General features: G+C 45.8%; 2 protein-coding genes across 3 annotated transcripts in view; both read left to right on the top strand.

The window, feature by feature from the left end:
- Positions 1-1,738: 1,738 nt before the first annotated feature.
- On the top strand, positions 1,739-15,162 carry SLC45A1 (solute carrier family 45 member 1). 2 transcript variants are annotated; one of them, XM_083512994.1, is made up of 9 exons: positions 1,739-1,815; positions 5,032-5,440; positions 6,576-6,668; positions 8,162-8,386; positions 9,864-10,603; positions 11,199-11,352; positions 12,480-12,656; positions 14,322-14,527; positions 14,754-15,162. In XM_083512994.1, the coding sequence occupies exons 2-9, from the start codon at positions 5,044-5,046 to the stop codon at positions 15,018-15,020; spliced, it is 2,259 nt and encodes a 752-aa protein (XP_083369120.1). In that variant the 5' UTR covers positions 1,739-1,815; positions 5,032-5,043; the 3' UTR covers positions 15,021-15,162. The 2 variants fall into 2 exon arrangements, with proteins under 2 accessions (XP_083369120.1, XP_083369119.1); XM_083512993.1 differs by having other exon boundaries at positions 1,777-1,881.
- Positions 15,163-17,986: 2,824 nt separating this feature from the next.
- Positions 17,987-23,504, top strand: part of LOC310711310 (putative oxidoreductase YteT) — a 154,245-nt gene continuing 148,727 nt past the window's right edge. Inside the window, exons 1-4 of the mRNA XM_083513119.1 lie at positions 17,987-18,087; positions 20,446-20,595; positions 21,550-21,660; positions 22,553-22,637. Coding sequence (XP_083369245.1) covers positions 20,500-20,595; positions 21,550-21,660; positions 22,553-22,637 — 292 coding nt within the window. The 5' untranslated portion in view covers positions 17,987-18,087; positions 20,446-20,499. The remainder of the gene's footprint in view (positions 18,088-20,445; positions 20,596-21,549; positions 21,661-22,552; positions 22,638-23,504) is intronic.

Genomic DNA, 23,504 nt, shown 5'->3' with positions numbered 1-23,504 from the left:
ACTCTTGTTTGGCACAGTTTGTTATGGAAAAGGAGCATACATTCCGAGTCACCTGGTAAAACTTTTCAGGATGAGGCAGCCCCCATATGGATGCGGGGCTGTCTAATAGGAACACAGGAAGCTGCATCACACTGAGTCAGACCATTGATTCATCTAGCTCAGTATTGCCAACACGGACCTGGCAGCAACTGCCCAGGATTTCAGGCAGGGGCCTCTCCTAGACTTACCTGGAGACGCCAGAAGGTGCTTAAACCTGGGACCTTCGGATGATGCTCTGCCACTGGGCTACAGCTCTTCCTCATCATCAATCTGGACAGGCCTGGATTTAGGTTTGATGAGGCCCTAAGCTACTGAAGGTAATGGGGCCCTTTATATGTCCAGCTGTCCTTTGTCAACAACAAATTGTCGCTGTTTTTTTCTGTTGAATATATGCTATATGGTATTTTATGGACCTAATAGGTATCTAAAGCCATTTGCACATAACGAAATATGTATTTTATCAGTTGTTGAACTGAAATACAATTAAGAAGTATATTAATAGTGATATTTTAGGGAGCAGGCTAGCAGGCAGGGCCCATTACTTACATCATAGGAGCCTTGTTGTTGTATAATTATAATTATCATCATATATACTCCTTGTATTGAACACAATTATAAAATTTATAGAGAAGAAATTTAAAATTGACTTCCAATTAATCTCACTGTATTATATTAATCTTCTTATATCTTATAGTGTGGTGGTTTGTTTGATTTTTCTGTTATTTGTTTGTTTGTTTGTTTGTATGTTTGTTTACTTGTATGTATGCCTGTTTTTCATAAATGTATTTATTTTAAATTAATAAAGTTATATTAAAAGCAAAGGAGGCTTGTTGTTTAGTCATTTAGTCATGTCCGACTCTTTGTAGCTTCAAGAACACTGTCTAACCATCTCGTCCTCTGTCGTCCCCTTCTCCTTGTACCCTCCATCTTTCCCAACATCAGAGTCTTTTCCAGGGAGTCTTCTCCTCTCATGAGGTGGCCAAAGTATTGGAGCCTCAGCTTCAGGATCTGTCCTTCCAGTGAGCACTCAGGGCTGATTTCCCTAAGAATGGATAAGTTTGATCTTCTTGCAGTCCATGGGACTCTCAAGAGTCTACACAACACAAAACACTGTTGCTGTATGTAGGTTTTATTTTATTTCTTTTTTTAATCTTATATTTTGGAAAAGTACCTCTAGGTTTTTTCTTCCTTTAATTTTTTTGGGGGCCCCCAAGAGAATGGGGCCCTAAGCTATAGCTTGTTTAGTTTATACGCAAATCTGGCACTGATTCTGGAGTCAACAGAATCCAAACTTTTCTTTTCTTTTTTAGAAAAAGGGTTATGTAGGGATACAATCCAGCGATTGCCTCGGTACCCAGTTCTCAGCAAACACCTTCCGTGCTCTCCAAAGTATACCTGAATGGATCCTCCCTCAGCAGAGACTTTTCCGTGTGTGTGTGCGCGCGCGCTCGCCTCCCCTCCCGTCTTTCAACCAATCCATTTCCTGCCCTCCGCCGTTGGGTACCAGTGCAGCAGGATGCTGAATCGTATCCCAGGCTCCTGCCTCTTTAAGGCACGGGGTGGACGAGGTGGAGAGAAGGCGGATGCGTTTCTGCAGGGCTGGGGGAAAGGCAGGGCAGGAGACACAGTGACATCACCCAGCCTCCTCCCCAGCCAGAAACGCAGGATCCTAGTGCAGGGGGGCGGGAGGAGAAGAGAGAGAGAGAGAGAGAGAGGACGGAGAGCGAGCCTGCCGCCGTCAGTCCAAGGATCCCGGGGAAAACTGCAGGCATTATTGTAAATATTATTTTTAATTATTATTATTATTATTGGAAGGATGCTCCACCATCTATCCTAATACAGGTAAATACATTTCCTACTGAATCATTGCCAGCCTGCTTCCTAAGATCTTTGAGACCAGGCCCTCCTTGCTAAAGGAGAAGGGGTGGGCTCCGCCTTACCTGCCTGTTTTGGCTCCAAGAGGGATGGAGGGAGTGGGGTGTTTGAATGATGGTGGTTAAGAGAGGGAAATGTGGTGGAATTTTTAGGTGTGCTGTGGACTTTTGCCTTCACAGAGAGAGAACGGCCGTGACTGAGGGTTTTATCCCCCAGATTAGAATAATCCACTAGACTGAGCCTTAGCCTATGAGGGTGTCTAGACTACATATTTATACTCAGGGTTCTTTTCGTGAATCTTAAGCTTTTTTTTTTTAAGTTTCTACTCTTTTGGATCCGGAGATAGAAGGAAAAATGGATTTTCAGGTTTACTCCCGCCCCGTTAAGTTTCTAGTCCTTTTGGTCCCAGATATATCAGTGAAGATGAATTTTCAGTTTTATTTTTGTTAAGTTTCTAGTCCCTTTGGTTGCAGAGGTAGAAGGCAAAAAAATAAAAAAGAGAAATATATGGGCTGTATTCCAGCTGGTTGCCCAGTAAATCTGCCCCGGTTTTCCAGTCTTCTAATCAATGAGTGAAAAGGTGTTGGGATAACAAATTGATGAATGTTAAGAGTACAATTATTATTATTATTAAAAATATGTTACCGTCAAGAATTTATTCCAGGTAATGTTTTGTAAAGAGGAGAGACTGAGCATAATGTAGTGGAGTACAATGATGAGTTTATGAGACTAGGACTGGGAAGACCCAGGTTCAAATTCCCACTCAGCCACTGGGTGATTTGGGGCCAGTAACTTATCTCTCAGACTGACCTACCTCACAGGGCTGTTGTGGGCATTAAACGGAAGCTGCCTTGAGGTATTTGGGGGAAGGGCTTGATAAAATGGTGTTGTGTATTTTATCATGCTTAGCTGACGACATGCGGTTGTATCTCTGTGAATTAATTCCATTCACACTTTTTGCACACAGCCCCGGAATCATTTGATGAAGCATTGCAGAACGATGAACAAAGTTTAATCATGTGTGGGCGAACCAGTAGAAAAGCCACCACCAGTGCACGATCGTAGGTCACATCTGCACCATACACTTGAGTGTATGAGCCAGTGTGGTGTAGTGGTTAAGAGCGGTAGACTTGTAATCTGGGGAACCGGGTTTGCGTCTCCGCTCCTCCACATGCAGCTGCTGGGTGACCTTGGGCTAGTCACACCTCTCTGAAGTCTCTCAGCCTCACTCAGCTCACAGAGTGTTTGTTGTGGGGGAGGAAGGGAAAGGAGAATGTTAGCTGCTTTGAGACTCCTTTGGGTAGTGATAAAGCGGGATATCAAATCCAAACTCTTCTTCTTCTTGAGTGCTTGGCTTCCCCCAAAGGATCCTGGGGGATCCAGTTTACCACTCCCGACAGTTCCCAGAATTCCTTGGCAGAAGCAATGGGCAGAATTCAACAGCACTCTGTCAGTGCAAGCATTTCCCCCTCTACTCCCCCTGAGTTCTGCTTTGGGGGATTCTCCTGACCCCACAGAACTGAATTAGGGCAGGGATGTGGGGGGACATGCAGGCAATGAGAGCGGGAGAAAGCTCCATTGCAGGGTTTCCCCAACTTGTGTCTCCAGCTCTTTTTGGACTACAACTCCCAGCATCCCTGGCTAGCAGCACCTGTGGTCAGGGATATGTGGGATGTAACATCACAAAAGCAGCCAAATACAACATTTCCTGTTTTCCCAGAGTGGACACACAGGGGAATGTTGCTCCAGCCAGGAGGACTTCCTGTCACACCTGGTCTGGAACACCCTCTCCCCCTGTGTGTGTGACCAGGTAGATGGGCGTGACCCTGGCAGACCCCATAAAAGGGCTGGTCACGCAGCCATCTTCCCTTTTTCGCCCTTCTCTCTTGATATGCTCTTTTGCTCTTTTGCTGTGAGCTGGCTCTCAGTCAGCAGCACACAGGCTCATCCCTCACAAGAGGATGAACCACACATTTCTCTGTAACTATAACTAAAAGCTAAAGCCTGCCTTCAGGATCATACTGTGAACTGAATGTAAGTAAACCTTATCATTACAGTGGTACCTCAGGTTAAGAACTTAATTTTTTCTGGAGGTCCGTTCTTAACCTGAAACTGTTCTTAACCTGAGGTACCACTTTAGCTAATGGGGCCTCCCCCTGCCTCTGTGCCGCCACTGCACGATTTCAGTTCTCATCCTGAAGCAAAGTTCTTAACCTGAGGTACTATTTCTGGGTTAGCACAGTCTGTAACCTGAAGCGTCTGTAACCCGAGGTACCACTGTACTTTAGAAAAGAGGACTGTTGTGCCATTACAGTGGTACCTCGGGTTAAGAACTTAATTCGTTCCAGAGGTCCATTCTTAACCTGAAACTGTTCTTAACCTGAAGCACCACTTTAGCTAATGGGGCCTCTCGCTGCTGCTGTGCGATTTCTGTTCTCATCCTGAAGCAAAGTTCTTAACCTGAGGTACTATTTCTGGGTTAGCGGAGTCTGTAACCTGAAGCGTCCGTAACCTGAAGCGTATGTAACCCGAGGTACAACTGTATTGTTTCTAAGAGGGAACAGAGGGAATTTACCAGGAACAATCGAATCTGGACAAGCCAGACTGGATTGTTTAACTCAAAAGGTTCTAATGGATCTATCAACTAGCTTCCTGCTATGTACAAGGGAATGTGCCCTGCTACTATCTCATTAGTGAGAGTGAGGAAAGATAATACTAACCAATATATCCTCTCCTACTATCCTCAACATTCCCACAGGATGATGGGAACTGTAGTCCAAAACCAGCTGGAGACCCAAGTTTGGGTAACTTTGCACTAGAGGAACTCACTGTGCTGGCTCAAAGCTAGCGCAGCTGTTTTGTTGGCTGTGACCCAACATGCTTTAAAAGTATGGTTTGGATGCGACCGATGCCACGTTGTAGAATACCCCTGCCCAAAACAAAATAAAAAAAACCCAAACCCCACCTGTAGACTTGGGATGGATCCCCACTTGTCATCTAGTCCAACCCTTTGCTCTGCAGTAAGGCAGCTGAAACTACCACTCTGTATTGCAAGCCTGTCTGATTTAGAGCAGCTGATAAACATTGCAAATAATAAGCGCTGGCTTTTCTTCGCAGGCAAAATCCACGATGATTCCTCCCACCACGACGAGCCCTTCTAGCGACGCCCTCTTCCCCACGTTGTCGTCTCAGGAACTGTGGAGGTCCCAGGTGGTGGGGTATGCAGGATCCGTCACTCGCCACATCAGCCACCGGGCCAACAACTTCAAGCGGCACCCAAAGAGGAGGAAACACATCCGGCCTTCGCCTCCCCCGCCACCCAACACCCCTTGCCCCATCGACCAGGTCCACTTTGGCGAGATCCACCCACAGAGGTCCTTCTGGGAACTGTTGTTCAACGGGTGCATTCTCTTCGGGATCGAGTTCAGCTACGCCATGGAGACCGCCTATGTGACGCCTGTCTTGCTCCAGATGGGCTTGCCGGATCAGCTGTACGGAATGGTCTGGTTCATCAGCCCAATATTGGGTGAGTGCTGGGGCCCCGATCCTCAGGAAGCAAGCTTAACTGCTCTGGGAACTGGTGGGACTTGGCAAAGCGAACCGTGGCCGGGTTGTGTTCTGATGGGTCTTGGTTGAGCAGGGCTTGATTGCATGGACTTGGGATGTTCCTAAGGGCAATCCCCTTCTGCTGGTTCCCAGTCACAGGCTGAACTGGTACAGCCCAACACAGATTGGCCTTTATCTGAGACCTTTGTCTTGCTCTCCCTGGTCAGAAAGTGCTGAATGACACTCTTATTTCCAACTCTCTTTTTTTTTGGGGGGGGGGAATATAATTTTTTATTGAAATTTTCAAACATTTTCACAATAAACTCTATACCCAGTAATTACATTGTTTCATAAATCCCCACTTCCACAGTGTTTCCACTGAAACATTTTCCACTGTATTATATCTTTATTACTAAAAGTTTCTCCATTTACTGTTATCTTGGCGTTTTCCTTCTGCTGCTTTTATCTCGAATCCTGCTGATGATTTTATTTTACTATGGTGGTTTATTTTTTATTTTATTTTAAAAAAATTGTTCCCAAAAGGCCTCCATTCTTCTGTGAAAAGTTCGTCATTTTTATCTTTAAATTTTGCTGTCAGCTTTGCCATTTCTGCATCTGAAGGCAGCCCTGTTTAGGGAAGTTTTTAATATTTGATGAATTATTGTATTTTAATCTTTTGTTGGAAGCCGCCCGGAGTGGCTGGGGAAACCCAGCTGGATGGGCAGGGTATAAATTTATTATTATTATTATTATTATTATTATTATTATTATTATTATTATTATTATTATTATTTTAGAAGCCATTCCTCCTTCGTCGGAACCTTCTCTTCTTTTCTTCTCTGTGCATATAATATTCTAGCTGCGGTTTTTACATACATAAATAGTTTAGTCATCTTCTTTGGAACTTCTGTCCCTATTATACCTGCAAGGAAAGCTTCTGGTCTTTTGGCAATAACCCATTTAAACATTTTCTACATTTCATTATATATCATTTCCCAAAAGCCTTTAGCTCTTTCTTTCTTTCTTTCTTTCTTTCTTTCTTTCTTTCTTTCTTTCTTTTTTACATTTCCACCACATATGGGGGAATGACCCGTCTCCCTTCTTCTCTCTTCCAGGTTTCCTGCTGCAGCCCCTACTGGGCGCCTGGAGCGACAGGTGCACATCACCTTTTGGACGGAGGAGACCCTTCATCCTGGTCCTGGCAATTGGTAAATAGATGCCCTCTTCTCTTCTCATGCCTTCCAGACCTACCCTTACAGTGCATCTGTGTTGTCCTTTTCTTTGCCTCCTTGGCCCCCTGTCCCCCTCATACTGGCACCATGTAATTCCCAGTCACTGCATATCGGAATTTACTTACACATAGTTGTAGATACGTTTCTGTTCTAGGTCAAAACAAGTGGGAACTGCAGCAGAATGTTGCAGTGCGTGAAGTGCTTTGTGACTATTCCCCCACTACCCCAGCTGGTATGTCTCCTTGAACTCTGCTGACTCTTGCTTGCCTGCATGGAAGACAGAGGGGTGTATGAGCATGAGCAGAAACTAATCTGTTGTACAAAGGTAGAATCACAGATTTATACCTTTGGAAGGGACCCCCAAGGGTAAACTAGTCCAAATTATTGCAATGCAGGAATCACAGCTAAAGAACCCCGGAAGCAGATGGCCAGCCAACCTCTGATTAAAAACCTCCAATGATGGAGAGACCAGCTCCTTCCAAGGGAGTCCATTCCACGGTCGAACATCTCTTAATGTTTAATCAGAATCTCATTTGAATCCATTGGTTCAAATCCTACCCTCCATAGCAGCAGAAAACAAGCTTGCTCCATCTTCCACGTGACAGCCCTTTTCAGATAACTGAAGACGGCTGTCACAGATAATCATGCAGTTTAAAGTTGGACTTCACTATTTCTTAGCAAAAACACTATCTGCACAGACTTGAGTCTTAGGCCTAATGAATACAGCAGCTCATGCCTAGTGTTCTTCCTCCATGAAAATCAGTTGCCGAGACTGAAATTCCCCGCCTTCTCGGGGTTTTCCCCAAGCAATCGGAGACTGCGCCGGCGTGCAGCCAACCTCTTCTCCTCCCTTTTCATGCCTCTTCTGGTTCTTAGGAGACCAGCAGAGAGGGGAGCTTGTCACAGCAGGAGGGAGAGACACCTGTGCTTCTTCACCAACCTGATTCCTCTCTGTCTCTTGGCCTCTCTCCTCTCACTCACCTGCTTCAGCTTCCAATTCTGGCCTTCTCTCTGCCGCAGACTCTCCCCGCTCACAAAGCCCTGTTACCTCTTCGGCTTCCAACGCCTCCTCCTCCCAGTCTTCTCCCTTGTCTCCCTCTGACCACCTTCCCTTGTCCCCCCACCAATCCCTGGGCTCTGAGCCTTCTTCCCTTGGCAGTTCCACAGCTGGTTCCTCCCATCCTTCCTCTGCTACCAACCAGTCCATGGCAAAGGCTCTTGTGTCACCTCTCAGTCTCTTCTCCAGGCTAAACAGACCCAACTCCCTCAACTGCTCTTCATAAGGCTTGGTTTCCAGACCCAAGGCAACATTTACAACCGTTGTTCCGTCTGCCACTGACATGTGACCCTTGGAAAGTTGCCTAGAAGGGAACACAACCAATCTGTGGCTCATGAAAAAGTACCAACTTGAATCCGAGCCTTCTTTGCTGTTTTCTGACTGCCTTGATTTGGTTCCCCTTCCTCCTCAGGGGCGTTGTTGGGCCTTTCGCTGATGCTGAACGGCAGGGATATGGGCACGGCCTTGACCGACACTGTGAGTGACCACAAGTGGGGAATTGCATTCACCATCTGCGGAGTCATTCTGATGGACTTCTGTGCCGACTCTGCAGACAACCCCAGCCACGCCTACATGATGGACGTGTGCAGCCCGTCAGATCAGGACCGAGGACTCAACATGCATGCGCTGCTAGCTGGTGAGGTTTTCGGCATATCGGCAATGGCACTGCTGGGCATTTGCTTATTTTCAGCATTTAGACCTGGCCCTCTAGCTGAAAAGACACCCAGAGCGGCTGCTGAGACAGTTCTGCCCCTCGGGTTCACAAACTGAAATATCACAGCAAGCAAGGAAAAAGGGAATGGGAGGGAGGAGGAAAAAGCAAACTGGAGGACAAGTTCTTAAACGTAGTTGGTGATTTTAGACATAACACATATTATTCTGCTGTAAAGTGTGAGCCAGTATAGCGTATGGGAGATCTGGGTTCAAATCCACACTTAACCATGAAATTCACTTGGTACCCTTGGGTCTGCTGGTATCTCTGAGCTGAGCCCACCTCACAGGTGGTTGCGTGTGTGTAGAATCATGTATGCTGCCTTGAGCATTTAAATAATCCTTATAGCCAGTGCTTTTTTCCTAAACAAATGTTTAGGGGTACAGTGGTGCCCCGCAAGACGAATGCCTCGCAAGACGGAAAACTCGCTAGACGAAAGAGTTTTCCGTTTTGGAGGTGCTTCGCAAAACGAATCTTCTATGGGCTTGCTTCGCAAGACGACAATGTCTTGCGAGTTCCTGCTGGTTTTTTTTCCCTCCCCCCCTTTTTCTAAGCCGCTAAGCCGCTTATCAGCTGATCCGATCAGCAGATAAGCCGCTAAAAGCCGCTAATAGCGCTAATCCGCTAATCCGTCAATGGGCTTGCTTTGCAAGACGAAAAAAACGCTAGACGAAGAGAATCACAGAACGGATTCTTTTCGTCTTGCGAGGCACCACTGTACTCTCATTTTCCTACTCATATTGAAATACTGCCCCACAATGAGGCCAGACTTAGATTCTCAAAATGTTTAGGGGTATGCGTACCCCCAGAAAAGAAAAAAAGCACTGCTTACAGCAACACTGAAAGATAGGTCTGCATTATTATGCATTATCAGATGGGCAGATAAAGCTAAGAGGGAGAAAATGTGGGTCTAAGGACATCTAGGCATATTCATGTCAGAGGTAATACCTGAGCTGGGCAATTTTATGATTCATCGTAGCTCAGCCTCTTAAGTCTCTGGGCATTTATGTGTTACATTTATACCCCACCTCTCCTCCAAGGATCTAAAGGTGGTATCTATAGTTCTCCCCCATCCATATTATCCTGACAGCAACCCTGTGAAGGAGACTGCATGACCCAGTCTCCAGGTCCTAGTCCGACACACTAACCACTAAACCACGCTGCCTCTCCGCATGCATCTCCAGATAGGGCTGTGAGAGAACTCTAGAATCATGGAATCATAGCACTGGAAGTTATCTAACAGGTCATCCAGTCCACCCCCTGTTTGAAAGCCTGGAGAGCTGCTGCCTGACAGTGTAGGCAATACTGAGCTAAATGGACCAATGGCCTGAACTGTCATAAGGCAGCTTCGTAAGCGCCTGTGAGAGGCAATTTCAACTTTGTTCCTCTCCCCTCTTGGCAGGTCTCGGAGGTGGCTTTGGCTACGTTGTGGGAGGAATCAACTGGGACCATACTGGCTTTGGCAGGGCGATAGGGGGCCAGCTCCGGGTCATTTACATTTTTACCTCAATCACGCTGACGCTAGCGACTGCCTTGACTTTGGTCAGTATTCCCGAAAGGCCCTTGCAGTCTTTCAGCAAGCTGAAGAAGGTGATGAAGAGCCCTAACTTCCCTCTTCCTCCTTCGCCGCCCCTTCTCTTCGAGGACTGCGGGAGCGAAAACCTCGCGGCCCAGAACCCCGTCCGTTTGTACGCCAGTTTCACGAGCCCCATTTCCCCACTCAGCCCACTCACGCCCAAGTACGGCAGCCTCATCAGCCGGGACAACTCCTTGACGGGGCTGAGTGAGTTCGCCTCATCTTTTGGGACCTCGAATATCGACAGCGTGCTCATCGACTGCTTCACGGCAGGGCACGATGGCTACTTGAGCATCCCGGCTAGCTTGCCCCGGCAGGGCATAAGCGGCAGCCTCCCTAGGGCCCCCGAAGGATTCCACTGCCACGAAAGTGCCACCTTGGAAGCAGGAGAGAACGTCGGGGTGCTTGGGCCAGAGGGAGACTGCCTGAGGGTGGGTTCCCTGGACGCAATAAAACCACGGTCGTTGGGAATCCTGAAAAGACCGCAGACTTTAGCCATCCCGGATATTATCACAGGGAATCTCCCCGAGAGCAGTAGGAGAAGGAACGTAACCTTCAGCCAACAGGTGAGTGGTGAAAATGGTTATTTAGTAGTCAAGTTCAGCAAAAGGCCCCTGCAACTTGTTAGAAGCTTCCTTCTTGCTGATTCTGTCTATAATGGTTTCCAGATTGGTTCAGCTGTTTAATCAACCTCCTCTCTTATCCTTAATAGGTTAAATCCTGCTCCATAGGGTGGAGCTTTGGCCGCTGATTCCCTCCCATTATTCCTGTTCTCCTTCAATGAAATGTTTTGTCCTTGTGGGGAACAGGGACTTACTTAATTATGGGGTAATAAAGGGGCAATTCATCAGTTTACGCTGGGCTGAACTGCACAGAAAGCCATTGAAAGCCAAAGGCGGGTGGAGGAAGTTTCTAATTAAGGGTACAGTATCCCTGAAAAGCTCAACAGCACTTTCCACAAAGACATGCTGGGGGAGCACAAGTGCATTTTACTGGGGAAACATCACTGTAAATCAAGTCTGGAAAAAAAGATGAGCAGAGGAGGAGGAATATCTTACTCCGGAGCTATGCCAGAGACATTTTGCTCTTCCTGCTCAGCTCCCGTTCCATGTTGCTTGTACGTTTTTGTATGCCGACCAGGGCATCCTCTTTGCGGTGCAGGTAGCAAACATTTTGCTGAACGGGGTCAAGTACGAGAGCGAATTGAACGGATCGAGTGAACTGTCTGAGCAGCCACTTTCAATGAAGCTCCTTTGCTCGACCATCTGCCGGATGCCCAAACCCTTGAGGAACCTCTGCATCAATCACTTCCTAGGTAAACCTGTGAGTTGCTCCTGCTTTTGGCTATATTTGCACATTTGTGGTCCCAAGACTTCACAATGCCTCCAAAGCAGTGGTTTTGCAGGACCACTTGCTGGTCTTCAACGTAAGATGAGGCCCCGATTTTGGCTGACTGCTGCCAAACAGAGCTACTGGATAAAATGTGTCTGTCTGTATGTGTTTTTAAACCTATTACCCGTGGTGGACAAAATACATTTTCTGGGCACCTGAAACTGTCAGCACAGGGATGGGAGGCTCTGTCCATTTTGATTCTCTCAGTTCCTTATTTTTTCCCAATCTTAAATTCAGTTCTCCAATTTTTGCAGCTATTTGGATTCAAATAATGATTTTAAAAAATGGACACATCTTTAAATGCACACTTTATGTGCGTGTCTGTATATATTGTTGTGAGAACTGCAATGCAGAATGTGGATAAGTATGAATTGTGAAGGATAGTTGTGTTTTGGCTCGCATATTATTTAAGAAAGTGAAAATTTGGCAGATTCCTCTTCAAATGTGTACTGAGCTGAGTTTCTCCTTTATCCTTTTGTTGGTTTTTATTTGCATCCCATTCAAATTATTATTTGCCACTTTCACAGTTATTTGTTGGAGGCGTGACACTGGCTGATTTAGTTCAAGCATGCTGTCTTGATTGTTCTGGAAAAGCCACTTCCCGGATAGCATGGAAGAGAGAGGAACACACGAAAGAGCTGAGGGTTAAAAAAATCTACAGCCTTTTTGGCCTTACAATTTCAAATTAGTGGGGAGAACCTTAGGGATGCAACCTGGTACCTAATTCATAGTAGAGGCTATATTATCAATTAGCAAATGTTAACAACAGTGCCAGCATTGTGGAATGGGTGAGACTGCAAGTTAAACGGTAGTGGTGCCATCAGAAAAACTTCAGGGCAGATGTCAAAGAGCCCCATGCAAGTAGGGACTGGCTTTCTGCAAGGGTTAATCAATTTCCATTTTTTAAAAAAAAATACAAATCACTGCTTCTCTATATAGCCCCGGGGTTGCCAAGTCCTTGGAAGCAGGCTGCCTTGCATAACCGCTGCTTGATTTTCTCGCCTTCCAAACTGTGCCGCCTCCTTCACTGTCTTCCAATTCCTCCCCCAGGCTGGCTCTCCTTCGAAGGGATGCTCTTGTTCTATACCGACTTCATGGGGGAGGTGGTCTTCCAAGGGGACCCCAAAGCCCCTCACGATTCTGCAGAGTATCAGAAGTACAACGCCGGAGTCACCATGGGCTGCTGGGGCATGTGTATCTATGCGTTCAGCGCCGCCTTCTATTCAGGTACAAAACCTCTCCGGCCATCGCCATGGAGACCTTTTTTTGCAGGGCACATGCTGTCTGGTTTTGGACATCGCCATGGCTTTGTGTAACATCTGCGCACATTCATGTATGTGAATGCATAAACACACGGGGCTGATGCTCCTACTCAGTTTGCCCTTCCCACCCCCTGAACCCCCTGCCCACAGCCCACCTCCCCTTAAGGTAAAGGTAAAGGGACCCCTGACCATTAGGTCCAGTCATGACCGACTCTGGGGTTGCGCCGCTCATTTCGCTTTACTGGCCGAGGGAGCCGGCGTACAGCTTCCAGGTCATGTGGCCAGCATGACTAGGCCACTTCTGGAGAACCAGAGCAGCACACGAAACACTGGAGCGGTACCTATTTATCTACTTGCACTTTGACGTGCTTTCGAACTGCTAGGTTGGCAGGAGCAGGGACTGAGCAACAGGAGCTCACCCCGTTGTGGGGATTCGAACTGCCGACCTTCTGATCGGCAAGTCCTAGGCTCAGTTGTTTAACCCACAGTGCCACCCACATCCCTCCCCCTCCCCTTACTCCTCGCCAAAGATACTCTGCTGAGCCTAGAATGAAAGATGGCCCCAGGCGTGCCTTCCTGGGGAGAGTATTCTGCAAGCATCCCCCTTTCTTCTTGACAAACCTTTGCAGCTTGCCCATGCCACCCTGACACCCTCTCTCTCTCTGCCCTGCTGCTGTCAATAGGCAGAGAGTTCCAAAGGGTGGGTGCTGCCACACCAAAACAACAATTTCTTACACACGATGGCAGGGCTGGGGGAACTGTGGCCCCCCCAGACGTTGCTGGGCTCCAGCTCCCATCACCCCATGTTTGAAAGCAACATCTGGATTCCCCACTTACTGTTATGGCAGGCTGCAGTCCAACACGCATGTAAATAGCAGTAGTTTTGAATCATAGGGTTGTAGAGTTGGAAGGGACCCAGAGGGTCACGTAGGCCAACCCCCTGCAATGGAGGAATCTCAATCATCTACGAGATGGCCATCCAACCTCTGTCTTAAGAGCACTGTAGAGAAAGTGCCAAAACAGATGATGATGATGATGATGATGATGAAGAAGAAGAAGAGTTTGGATTTGAGATCCTGCTTTATCACTACCTGAAGGAGTCTCAAAGCGGCTAACATTCTCCTTTCCCTTCTTCCCCCACAACAAACACTCTGTGAGGTGAGTGGGGCTGAGAGACTTCAAAGAAGTGTGACTAGCCCAAGGTCACCCAGCAGCTGCATGTGGAGGAGCGGAGACGCGAACCCGGTTCCCCAGATTACGAGTCTATTGCTCTTAACCACTACACCACACTGGCTCTCATGAATGTTTAAAGGAGAGGTGACGCCCATCATTACTGCACATTAGTATTACTGGCTGAGGGTGAAGGAAGTTGGAGCCTCACAACTTCTAGAGGGTCTCCCATCTCCCCCCGCCCCCCCGCATTGAAGTTAAATAATAATAATAATAATAATAATAATAATAATAATAATAATATATTAATTTATTTATACCCCACCCATCTGCCTGGGTTTCCCCAGCCACTCTGGGCGGCTTCCAACAGAACACTAAAATACAATCACCCGAGTTTCCCCTCAGGCACAGCAAAATGCACTGGATAGAATAGTCAACGTCCTTCCTTTTCATTCCACAGCCTCCCTGGAAAAACTGGAGGAATATTTCAGCATCCGCACGCTGTATTTTATAGCCTACCTCGCCTTCGGACTTGGCACAGGACTGGCGACGCTGTCGCGGAACGTCTATGTCATTTTATCCCTGTGCGTAACTTACGGCATTTTGTTTTCGACACTCTGCACACTTCCGTACTCGCTGCTGTGCGACTACTACCAGAGTAAAAAGGTGAGCCTCAGGTTTGGCGGCCCCCAACATATCACCTGGGGGGGCGGTTTCCACCTCATGGGTATCAAAAATATACTTGGCACCATGGGTCGAGGGATGTAGAGGAAGGAAGGGGAACCTGCGGCCCTCCAAAATGGCTGGCCTCCCTGCCTTCCATCCCACCACTCCCAAGGGGTGCCAGAAACTGTTTTCCAACAGAGGCTTTTCCCCCCTGTCCCCTGAACAGTTCGCGGGATCGAATGAAGACGGCACCAAAAGAGGCATGGGGGTGGACATTTCCCTCCTGAGCTGCCAGTATTTCCTGGCGCAGATCCTCGTCTCCATAGTGATGGGGCCTTTGACAGCTGCCGTGGGCAGCGCCAATGGAGTGATGTACTTTTCCAGCGTGGTCTCCTTTGTCGGCTGCCTGTATTCGTCCCTCTGCGTCGTTTACGAGATCTCGCCGGGTGAGGAAATGGCCGAGGAGCAACAGCCGCTGATTCTGAGCGCGTGAAGCTGGCGCGGGGAGGGGGATCCCGCGCCGCGATGCGAGAGACAGTGGAAGGGGGGGGCCACGGAGCTGTGCCCTTAATAAACAAAAACCACACACAAACCACACATGACTCCTTTTTGATGTCTTTAAGTGAAGGAGAGGAGTGGCAACCTCAGAAATGCAATCCTGCTCATGTCTATTTAGAAGCATGTGGGGCTCATTCCCAAGTAAATAGGTCTAGGGTTGAAGCCCAAGGATGCTCCCAGGTTGCCAATGCTCTGTGAGAGGGAATCAAGCATGGACCAGAACTTTAGGTTTGGGCTATTAGAGAGGGTTCAAGTACTTGACAAATCCACTGAAGTAAAGGGAGCTTTTTCGTAGGTTGGAAAGTGCGGCAGGATAATCCATTGGAAAGTGTGGGGTGAAGAAATTATTAACAAAAAGGGAGCAGCTCCCTCCAGGCATCTTTTTTATTCTGTATTCAATTGTAGAATCAGAAGGGACTCAGAGGGTCATCCAGTCCAACCCCCAGCAACGCACGAATCCTGCCCACAGCCATCCCTGAGTGGGCTTGAACCACCAAACTTCTGCTTAACAGCCAGGCACACTGACCCATTGCACTACCTGAGATTTGTGCTCATGATTATACCTGAGCAAACCTGCTTTCAATACCATTTGCAAGTGCAAATGTTTTAGGACGGCCATATTGCTTCATTTCCAATCTGGGCATTTCCTTTTGCTTCCTGCTGAAATCCTGGGACTCTTCATATCACAAATATCCCAGGCTGTCCTGATTTTGTCGCTGTTTAGCTTATACGTAAATCAGACACTGAATGCAAGTATACTGTATACCGCTTCAGATTTTGCCACTTTACTCCTGCAGTTTTCTCAGTTAGTAGGCTGGTTTGTTTGTTTGAAAAATGTAACCCGTCATTTCAAACAAGCAGCCCAGGGGTAAGGAACCTTCCTTCCCAAGAGCCATATGCCTCTGGAAGTGATCTGTTGGAGCATCACAGCAGTGCTCAAAGCAGTTTACAGAAATCCACAGGGGAGCTAAATAACTTTAAAAAGCATTAGCCATGGGGGGAGGGGGGGAGAGAGAGCTCAGCGTCGAATCCAATAAATGCCACATCAATATCAATATTAATATTAAAAAAGCAATAAACACATAACAGCTTCCTCTAGTGAACTCTGCTGGTGAATGAAATGGTCCACTCAGAAGCAAGGAGGCTGTCAGCATACTCAAGGGAGTCCTGAAGATCCAACAAATTTTTTTTAGGGGAAAAGCACTATTGCGGCACAGGGCAGGGAACAGCACAACGAGGACTAGGGTGCTTCTTGGGAAAGAAAAAGCTGAAAAGTTGTGGTTGTCATGGAATATCCTGGAGAAGGAATGGCTAGCTGGTTGGCGCACTCCACACTACAACATTTTGTTGTGGGTTCTCACTTGTAATAAAGGTAAAGGTAAAGGACCCCTTACAGTTAAGTCCAGTCGTGAACGACTGGGGTTTTGGCGCTCATCCCGCTTTACTGGCCGAGGGAGCCGACGTTTGTCCACAGACAGTTTTTCGGGGTCATGTGGCCAGCATGACTAAGCCGCTTCTGGCGAAACCAGAGCAGTGCATGGAAATGCCGTTTACCTTCCTGCCAGAACGGTACCTATTTATCTACTTGCACTTTGATGTGCTAGGTTGGCAGGAGCTGGGACCGAGCAATGGGAGCTCACCCCGTCGCGGGGATTCGAACCTTCGACCTTCCGATCAGCAAGCCCTAGGCTCAGTGGTTTAGACCACAGCGCCACCTGCGTCCCTTCACTTGTAATAAGGGTAACAATACATGCCTAGCACATCATTCTAAACATTTCACATGCATGCAGTCTTTACAGCAGCCCTGGAAGGTAGGGGTGTGTATTATTATCTCCATACAGCAGATGGGATTCATGTTACAAGAAAGGATATTCCGACTAAACATTAGGAAGAATTTTCTGACGCCAAGAACTCTTTGATAGCAGGAAGAGCTCCCTTGGAAGGTGGCAGGCGGATACAATTAAATAACCACACACTTAAAAAAAAAAATCAATATGCACTTGCATAATTAAGAATAAATAGATATAAGCAGTAGTTACAGGTAGGTAGCCATGCTGGTCTGCCGTAGCCAAAACAAAATAAAACAATTATACATGATAAAGCTATTTTTAACCATCTCACCCCTTGCTTTTTCCTGTAAGACCAATTGCAGTCGTTAACAGTCCGTCAACAGGTTTACCACACCTATCAGCCAATCACCCATTCCCACCACCCACCCTCTCACTATATATAAGGGTCTGGTGATTTCTGTTTCAGTGTATCTGAAGAAACGTGCATGCACACGAAAGTTCATACCAAGAACAAACTTAGTTGGTCTCTAAGGTGCTTCTGGAAGGAATTTTTTTAGATATAAGCAGCATGTACATATCCGCTGAAAGGAGATTGCTACATAGCTCAGTCGGTAGAATATGGACTCTTAATCTCTGGGTTGTCAGTTCGATTCCTGCATTGCAAGGAGCTGAACTAGATGACCCTCGTGGTCTCTTCCAGCTCTACAATTCTATTATTATTATTATTATTATTATTATTATTATTATTATTTTAAAGGATAGCTGAGGCTGCAATGCTACATAAGTATGTTGCACATACTTACCTGTGAGTAAGCTCCGCTGGTCTCAATGATGCTTACCTCTGAGTAGGCACTGTGTGGGCATCTCCTTAGCTCAGCGATAGCCTGGTGAGCTCCAGATGTTCTTGCCTACAATCCCCATAATTCCTCACTGTTAACTAATTGGGGTTGGAGTCCAAAGCTAACCGGTCTAAACGCAGAACCAATCAACAGCTGGCATCCTCATTTCCCCGCCCCAACTTTTCTTGTCGGCCAATAAAATTCCTCCCGTGCGATGTCATCCGCGCCCATTGATTGGCTTGAGTTCGGAGAGCCCCGCGTGAATGGGGAATCTGGAAGTGGGCGTGGCTCCCTGCTCAGCTGAGCGTTCTGTTCTGAGGTCGGTGTTAATCGTGCTCAGCGATCAGATCAGAACAAGCTCTGCTATTGTCCGGTGAGTCTCTCTCAATGCAAACTATAAAACTGATAACACGAAGGGATGCTGTTAGCGGGAGGAAATCACTTTAAAACAAACAAACCAGGGTGATGGTCTCAAAGGATCGCTGCAAAGCTTCCCCGATGTTAGTTTCAGGTTTAAGATACTTCCCTCCTCTTGCTGTTTAGCCAGCGCTATGTGGGATGTGGCGGGCTTGCATTTTTAAGCTGTATTAAATGCTTTTACACCCCACGTTTCCTCCAAGGAGCTCAAGGTGGAAAGGTGGTGGGGCTTAAATATTAAATATTTACCAGGATTTGTATTTTGCCTAATAATAGTAATGGTAATACCATCTGTAAGCGGTTTACATAAAATAATATAAAACGTTCATTAAAAAATAGCTTTTTCTTTATTTTCCATCTCTCTTCCTTCTCCTTCTTTCGATTTATCCTTTTCTTGTATTTTCCTCCTTAATCTAAAAAAAGAGCAGTTTTATTTCGGCAATCATAAAAATATACTTTGTAATGGGTATGTATGTATGTATATCTTTGAATAAGTATCAACAAATAAAATAAAATAAAATAAATAAGACAAAAGTTATTAATATACAGGTAACGTGTTGTAGCCGACGTTCAAATCAAAGTAGACTCGTTGAAGTTAATGGGTTATTAATAACTTGGGTTATTAATTTCAATGGGTCTGCTCTGAGCAAGACTAATGTTGGATGCCACCCCAAACTAACAGTTTTAAAAACAAATTGGACACACTTTATTCACAGAAGCATAGAAGATGGCTCTCATATCACCTCTCGGTCTTCTTTTCTCCAGTCTAAACATACCCAACTCCTTCAGCTGTTCCTCATAGAGCTTGGTTTCCAGACCCATGATCATCTTGGTTGCTCTCCCTTGCACACTTTCCTGCTTGTCAATATCCTTCTTAAACTGTGTTGCCCAGAACTGGATACAGGATCTGACTAAGGCAGAATAAGAGTAGAACTGTTACTCCCATTGATCTGGACACTATACTTCTGTTGATCCAGCCTAGAACAGTGCTAGCTTTTTTTTGCTGCTACATCACACTCCTGACTCTTGTTAAGCTTGTGGTCTACTAAGACCCCTAGAACTTTCTTATATGTGCTGTGCTGCTGTCAACCCAGATGTCCTCCATCCTATATTTGTCCCTATTGGAATTCATTTTGTTAATTTTGGCCTAGTTCTCCCATCTGCTAAGGTTATGTTAAATCCTTGAATCTTGACTCTGTCTTATGTGGTATTAGCTACATTTCCTAATTTGGTGTCATCTGCAAGTTTGACAAGCACCCGGCCCAGTTCCTTCAACCAAGTCATTTATAAAGATGTTGAACAACACCGGGCCCAGGACAGAACCCTGCAGCACCCCACTTCTCACTTTTTTAAAAAAAATATTTTTTATTGAATGATTTTATGTTACAAAAAAATACAACCATACTACCACTAAATATAATTAAGAAATAAAAATTACATACATCAATATTTAGTTTATTTGCCGTCTTATTTCCTCCCAAACATTCCATACAAAAACACACATATGTGCAGACACCCACACACCCACACACAAAATGATAATAATGAAAGTAAATATTTCCCCCCTTTTATCTTCCAAAATCTTTTCTTCAACTTTGACTTCATGTCAAGTCCCTTTGCATATATTTTATCTTACAATCGAATGTACACAAAACAATAAACCTTTCTATATAAATTTTCCAATACATTCTGAAAACATAATACATCCTTAATGGTTGTCCACCTCCTTTTAGTTAATTTATCACTCGAATGCTAGCACGGAGTCAAAACTATTATTGTATTTTTGCACATATCTTCTATAACCATCCCATTTCCCCACAAATTTTTGGTTTGAGTTTCCTCTGAGTTTACTAGTCAATTGAGCCGTCTCCACCAATTCGTGTAATTTGATTTGCCAATCTGTTATTTTGGACCCTCGTGATCTTTCCATCCCTTGGCCACAAGTATACGAGCCGCTGCAGTTGAACAACACCGGGCCCAGGACAGAACCCTGTGGCACCCCACTTCTCACTCTTTTATGGGATGACACGGAACTATTGGTGAGCACTGTTTGGGTTTGGGCAGTCAGACAGTTTCAAATCCACCTAACTAATATTGTCTAGCTAGCCTAACATTTTACCAGGAAGCTCTACTGAAATCAAGATACGCTACACCCACAGCATTCCCCTGATCCAGCAAACTTGTAACCCAAAAAAAGAGAAAAGAAATAAGATTAGTCTGGCATGACTTGTTTTTCAGAAACCCATGGTTGGTCTTGGTAATCAAAGCATCTTTTTCAAAGTGCTCACAGACCGACTGTTTAATTCTATTCTAGGACCTTTCCTGGTATCTACAGCAAGCTGACCAGTTGGTAGTTGCCTTTTTGAAGATGGGAGCAAAACCTTCCTGCTTCCAGCCCACAGGGACTTCACCTGTTCCCCAAGAATTCTCAAATGTTAGAGGAGGAAGCTCTGAGATTCCAAATGTGAGTTCCTTTGGTAATCCTTGAACACGGCTCAGCAGGCCCTGGATAGGTGTTGAACAATTCTACCTTCTCTCTGACACCCAATAGCATTTCTCCATCTTCTTCATCATGCAGAGGACCTACTGCTTGCTTGTTCTTCCTCTTGCTTCAAACATAGCTGCAGAAAACCATTTTTTATTATTTTTAATCTCTCTTGCAAGCTCGTTCTGAGCTTCTCCCTGCAAGCGTTGACTACTCATTTCTACATCATAATTTGCCTCTTCTATACATGCCCGTTTTAAATCTAAGAAAAATAAAATAAATGTTTTTATTGATTAGTTTAGGGTAATTTGGAATTTGATATTGAGTATAGAATTCTACTTTGTGAGACCCTCCTCCTCCTCCTCTTCTTTTTAAATATATATCAAGTTTCTAGACCTTATGACTGAGAAGCAGGCTTGAAATTGTAAGGACATTGTAGGACATTTTAGAAGCTGATGATTAAGGTCTGAGGCTTCAGAACCTCTTTACATTTTCCTGAATCACTGCCAAGATTAGCAAAAGAAGCCAGGAAATGCAAACAAAGCAGGCATGTAAATTGTGGTTTGTGGATAGTTTCATTTCCTGAATTCTCTCTGCAAAAGTTCTTTTCTTTTTCTTTCTTTCTTTTAAAAAATAGGTCGTTTCGTTACATATAACAGTACAAATGTTTCAGAGGTGCAGAAACAAACAATGGCCTTGCATGTTTGACATCTTGTGGCTCACAATTTAAGAAGGAGAATGTTGCAGAGCAGAAACATGGTTATTGCGGGGAGATAAAAAGAAGGCTATGAATAATATGATGATGATTCCCTGGAAGTACATTGAAGCTGTCAGCAATAAATTCTGGGATGCAGTCAAATCCAGATAAAGCCATAACTTTGCAGGAACTTCCCAGCCGTAAGCTTGTCCTAAGTTTTTGTTTCCTTGACGCAGATGGAAAGCAACACCGAGATGTCTCGCCAAGTCACTGTTCTCGTGATTGGAGCTGGAAGTCGGGGAAGGAATTATTCCTCTTTTGCTCAGCAGTTTCCTGCACGCATGAAGGTAAGAGCGGCTCAGGGATCTTCTGGGGCTTGTGAACACACCCTTCTACTGATGTCAAAATAGCTCTAGGTGCAGTGATACTCAACCCCCCCCCCCCCAGCAAATGCCCCATTTTTCAGCACTGTGATTTTTGCATAGCACAAACACACAGACCAATGATTTGTAATTCATGCAATTCATGATTTTGCCAGGTCAAAAATTATGAAACCGCTATCACAATATGGACTTTAAACTGGTTTTGGACAATACAGTGGTACCTCGGGTTACATATGCTTCAGGTTACAGACGCCGCTAACCCAGAAATAGTACCTCAGGATAAGAACTTTGCTTCAGGATGAGAACAGAAATCGTGCTCCGGCAGCAGCAGGAGGCCCCATTAGCTAAAGTGGTGCTTCAGGTTAAGAACAGTTTCAGCTTAAGAACGGACCTCTGGAATGAATTAAGTACTTAACCCGAGGTACCACTGTATATCAATATATCAACCAGTCCTATTCACAGGTGCGGAGAGTATTGCTTTCACTCAGGCTTCCCGTGGGCATCTGATTGGCTGCTGTGAGCATAGGATGTTGAACTAAATGGACCACTATGCTTTCCATGGTACAGTCGTACCTCGGAAGTCGAACGGAATCTGTTCGGCTTCCAAAACGTTTGGAAACCAAAGTGTGGCTTCTGATTGGCTGCAGGAAGCTCCTGCAGCCAATCTGAAGCTGTAGAACCCCGTCGGACTTTCGGCTTCCAAAAATTGTTCACAAACGGGAACACTCGCTTCCGGGTTTGCGGTGTTCGGGAGCCAAAACGTTCGAGAACTAAGCTGTATTGAAATAGCCTGCATTGGACCGCCATAGTCCAGCTATCTGCTTGCGAGATGCTGACAGCTTTCTCCCTTCGTTAGGTGATTGGTGTGGCAGACCCACATCCATTTGCGAGGAAGAGGCTCCAGGAAGCTCATGGCATTGACGAGGACAATGTGTTTGATGGTATGCAATTATTACTCTATATCTCTGCCCTGCCCTTGCTCCAAAACAGAGAGGGTCCCAACTGTGGTCTTCAGCATAATTCATGTAGGTGTGGAGAGGGGGGGAATTGAGAAAATTGACCACTATCAGGATGTAGCCTCTGGGTGTCAGAATTCTGGTGAAAATGAAAGAGGCAATTGCTAGTGTGGTGTAGTGGTTAAGAGCGATAGACTCGTAATCAGGTGAACTGGGTTCGCGTCCCTGCTCCTCCACATGCAGCTGCTGGGTGACCTTGGGCTAGTCACACTTCTTTGAGGTCTCTCAGCCCCACTCACCTCACAGAGTGTTTATTGTGGGGGAGGAAGGGAAAGGAGAATGTTAGCCGCTTTGAGACTCCTTCGGGTAGTGATAAAGCAGGATATCAAATCCCAACTCTTCTTCTTCTCTTCCAATGTTTGCTTATTCGTCCTATGTCTGGAAAAGTAAACCAACCCAGCAAATACCAATTGTTGCTGCTGATTTCAAAATACCTTGTGTTTTCTTTGCATTGAAAAGGGGGGGGGGGTCTGGATAACCCATTGACAATGTAATTTGGGTGATTCTTTATGGAAATAATGTAAACTCAATTTCGGCACAGCGGACCATAAGACAAATAATGTAGTTTTTGGCCAAAGGTGAACTGCAGAGGAACAGAAACGGCGCTTCATTCAGGGCGGAATGGAAAAACGGTTCCTTCTTACATCCCTGTGACATTGCACAGAAGCTAGAAGTTTCTCCAGTAAATATGCTCCCCATCTCCAAAGAGCTTACTGCAACATGCACACTGCTATTTCTCCCCTGCCCCCCCCCCCCAGTTTTACCCTCACAACAACTCTGTGAGGAAGGCGA

This window comes from Podarcis liolepis (assembly GCF_965112155.1).
Source record: "Podarcis liolepis genome assembly, chromosome: 7".
Taxonomy (NCBI): domain Eukaryota; kingdom Metazoa; phylum Chordata; class Lepidosauria; order Squamata; family Lacertidae; genus Podarcis; species Podarcis liolepis.
The sequence above is the reverse complement of the archived record's forward strand: the minus strand, read 5'-3'. Positions and strand labels throughout refer to the sequence as shown.

Coding starts and splice junctions, on each gene's coding strand:
- SLC45A1 (XM_083512994.1), top strand. CDS start 5,044: ATGATTCCTCCCACCACGACGAGCCCTTCTAGCGACGCCCTCTTCCCC. Junction 6,669..8,161: donor CATCCTGGTCCTGGCAATTG/GTAAATAGATGC, acceptor CTTCCTCCTCAG/GGGCGTTGTTGGGCCTTTCG. Junction 12,657..14,321: donor CAGCGCCGCCTTCTATTCAG/GTACAAAACCTC, acceptor TTCATTCCACAG/CCTCCCTGGAAAAACTGGAG.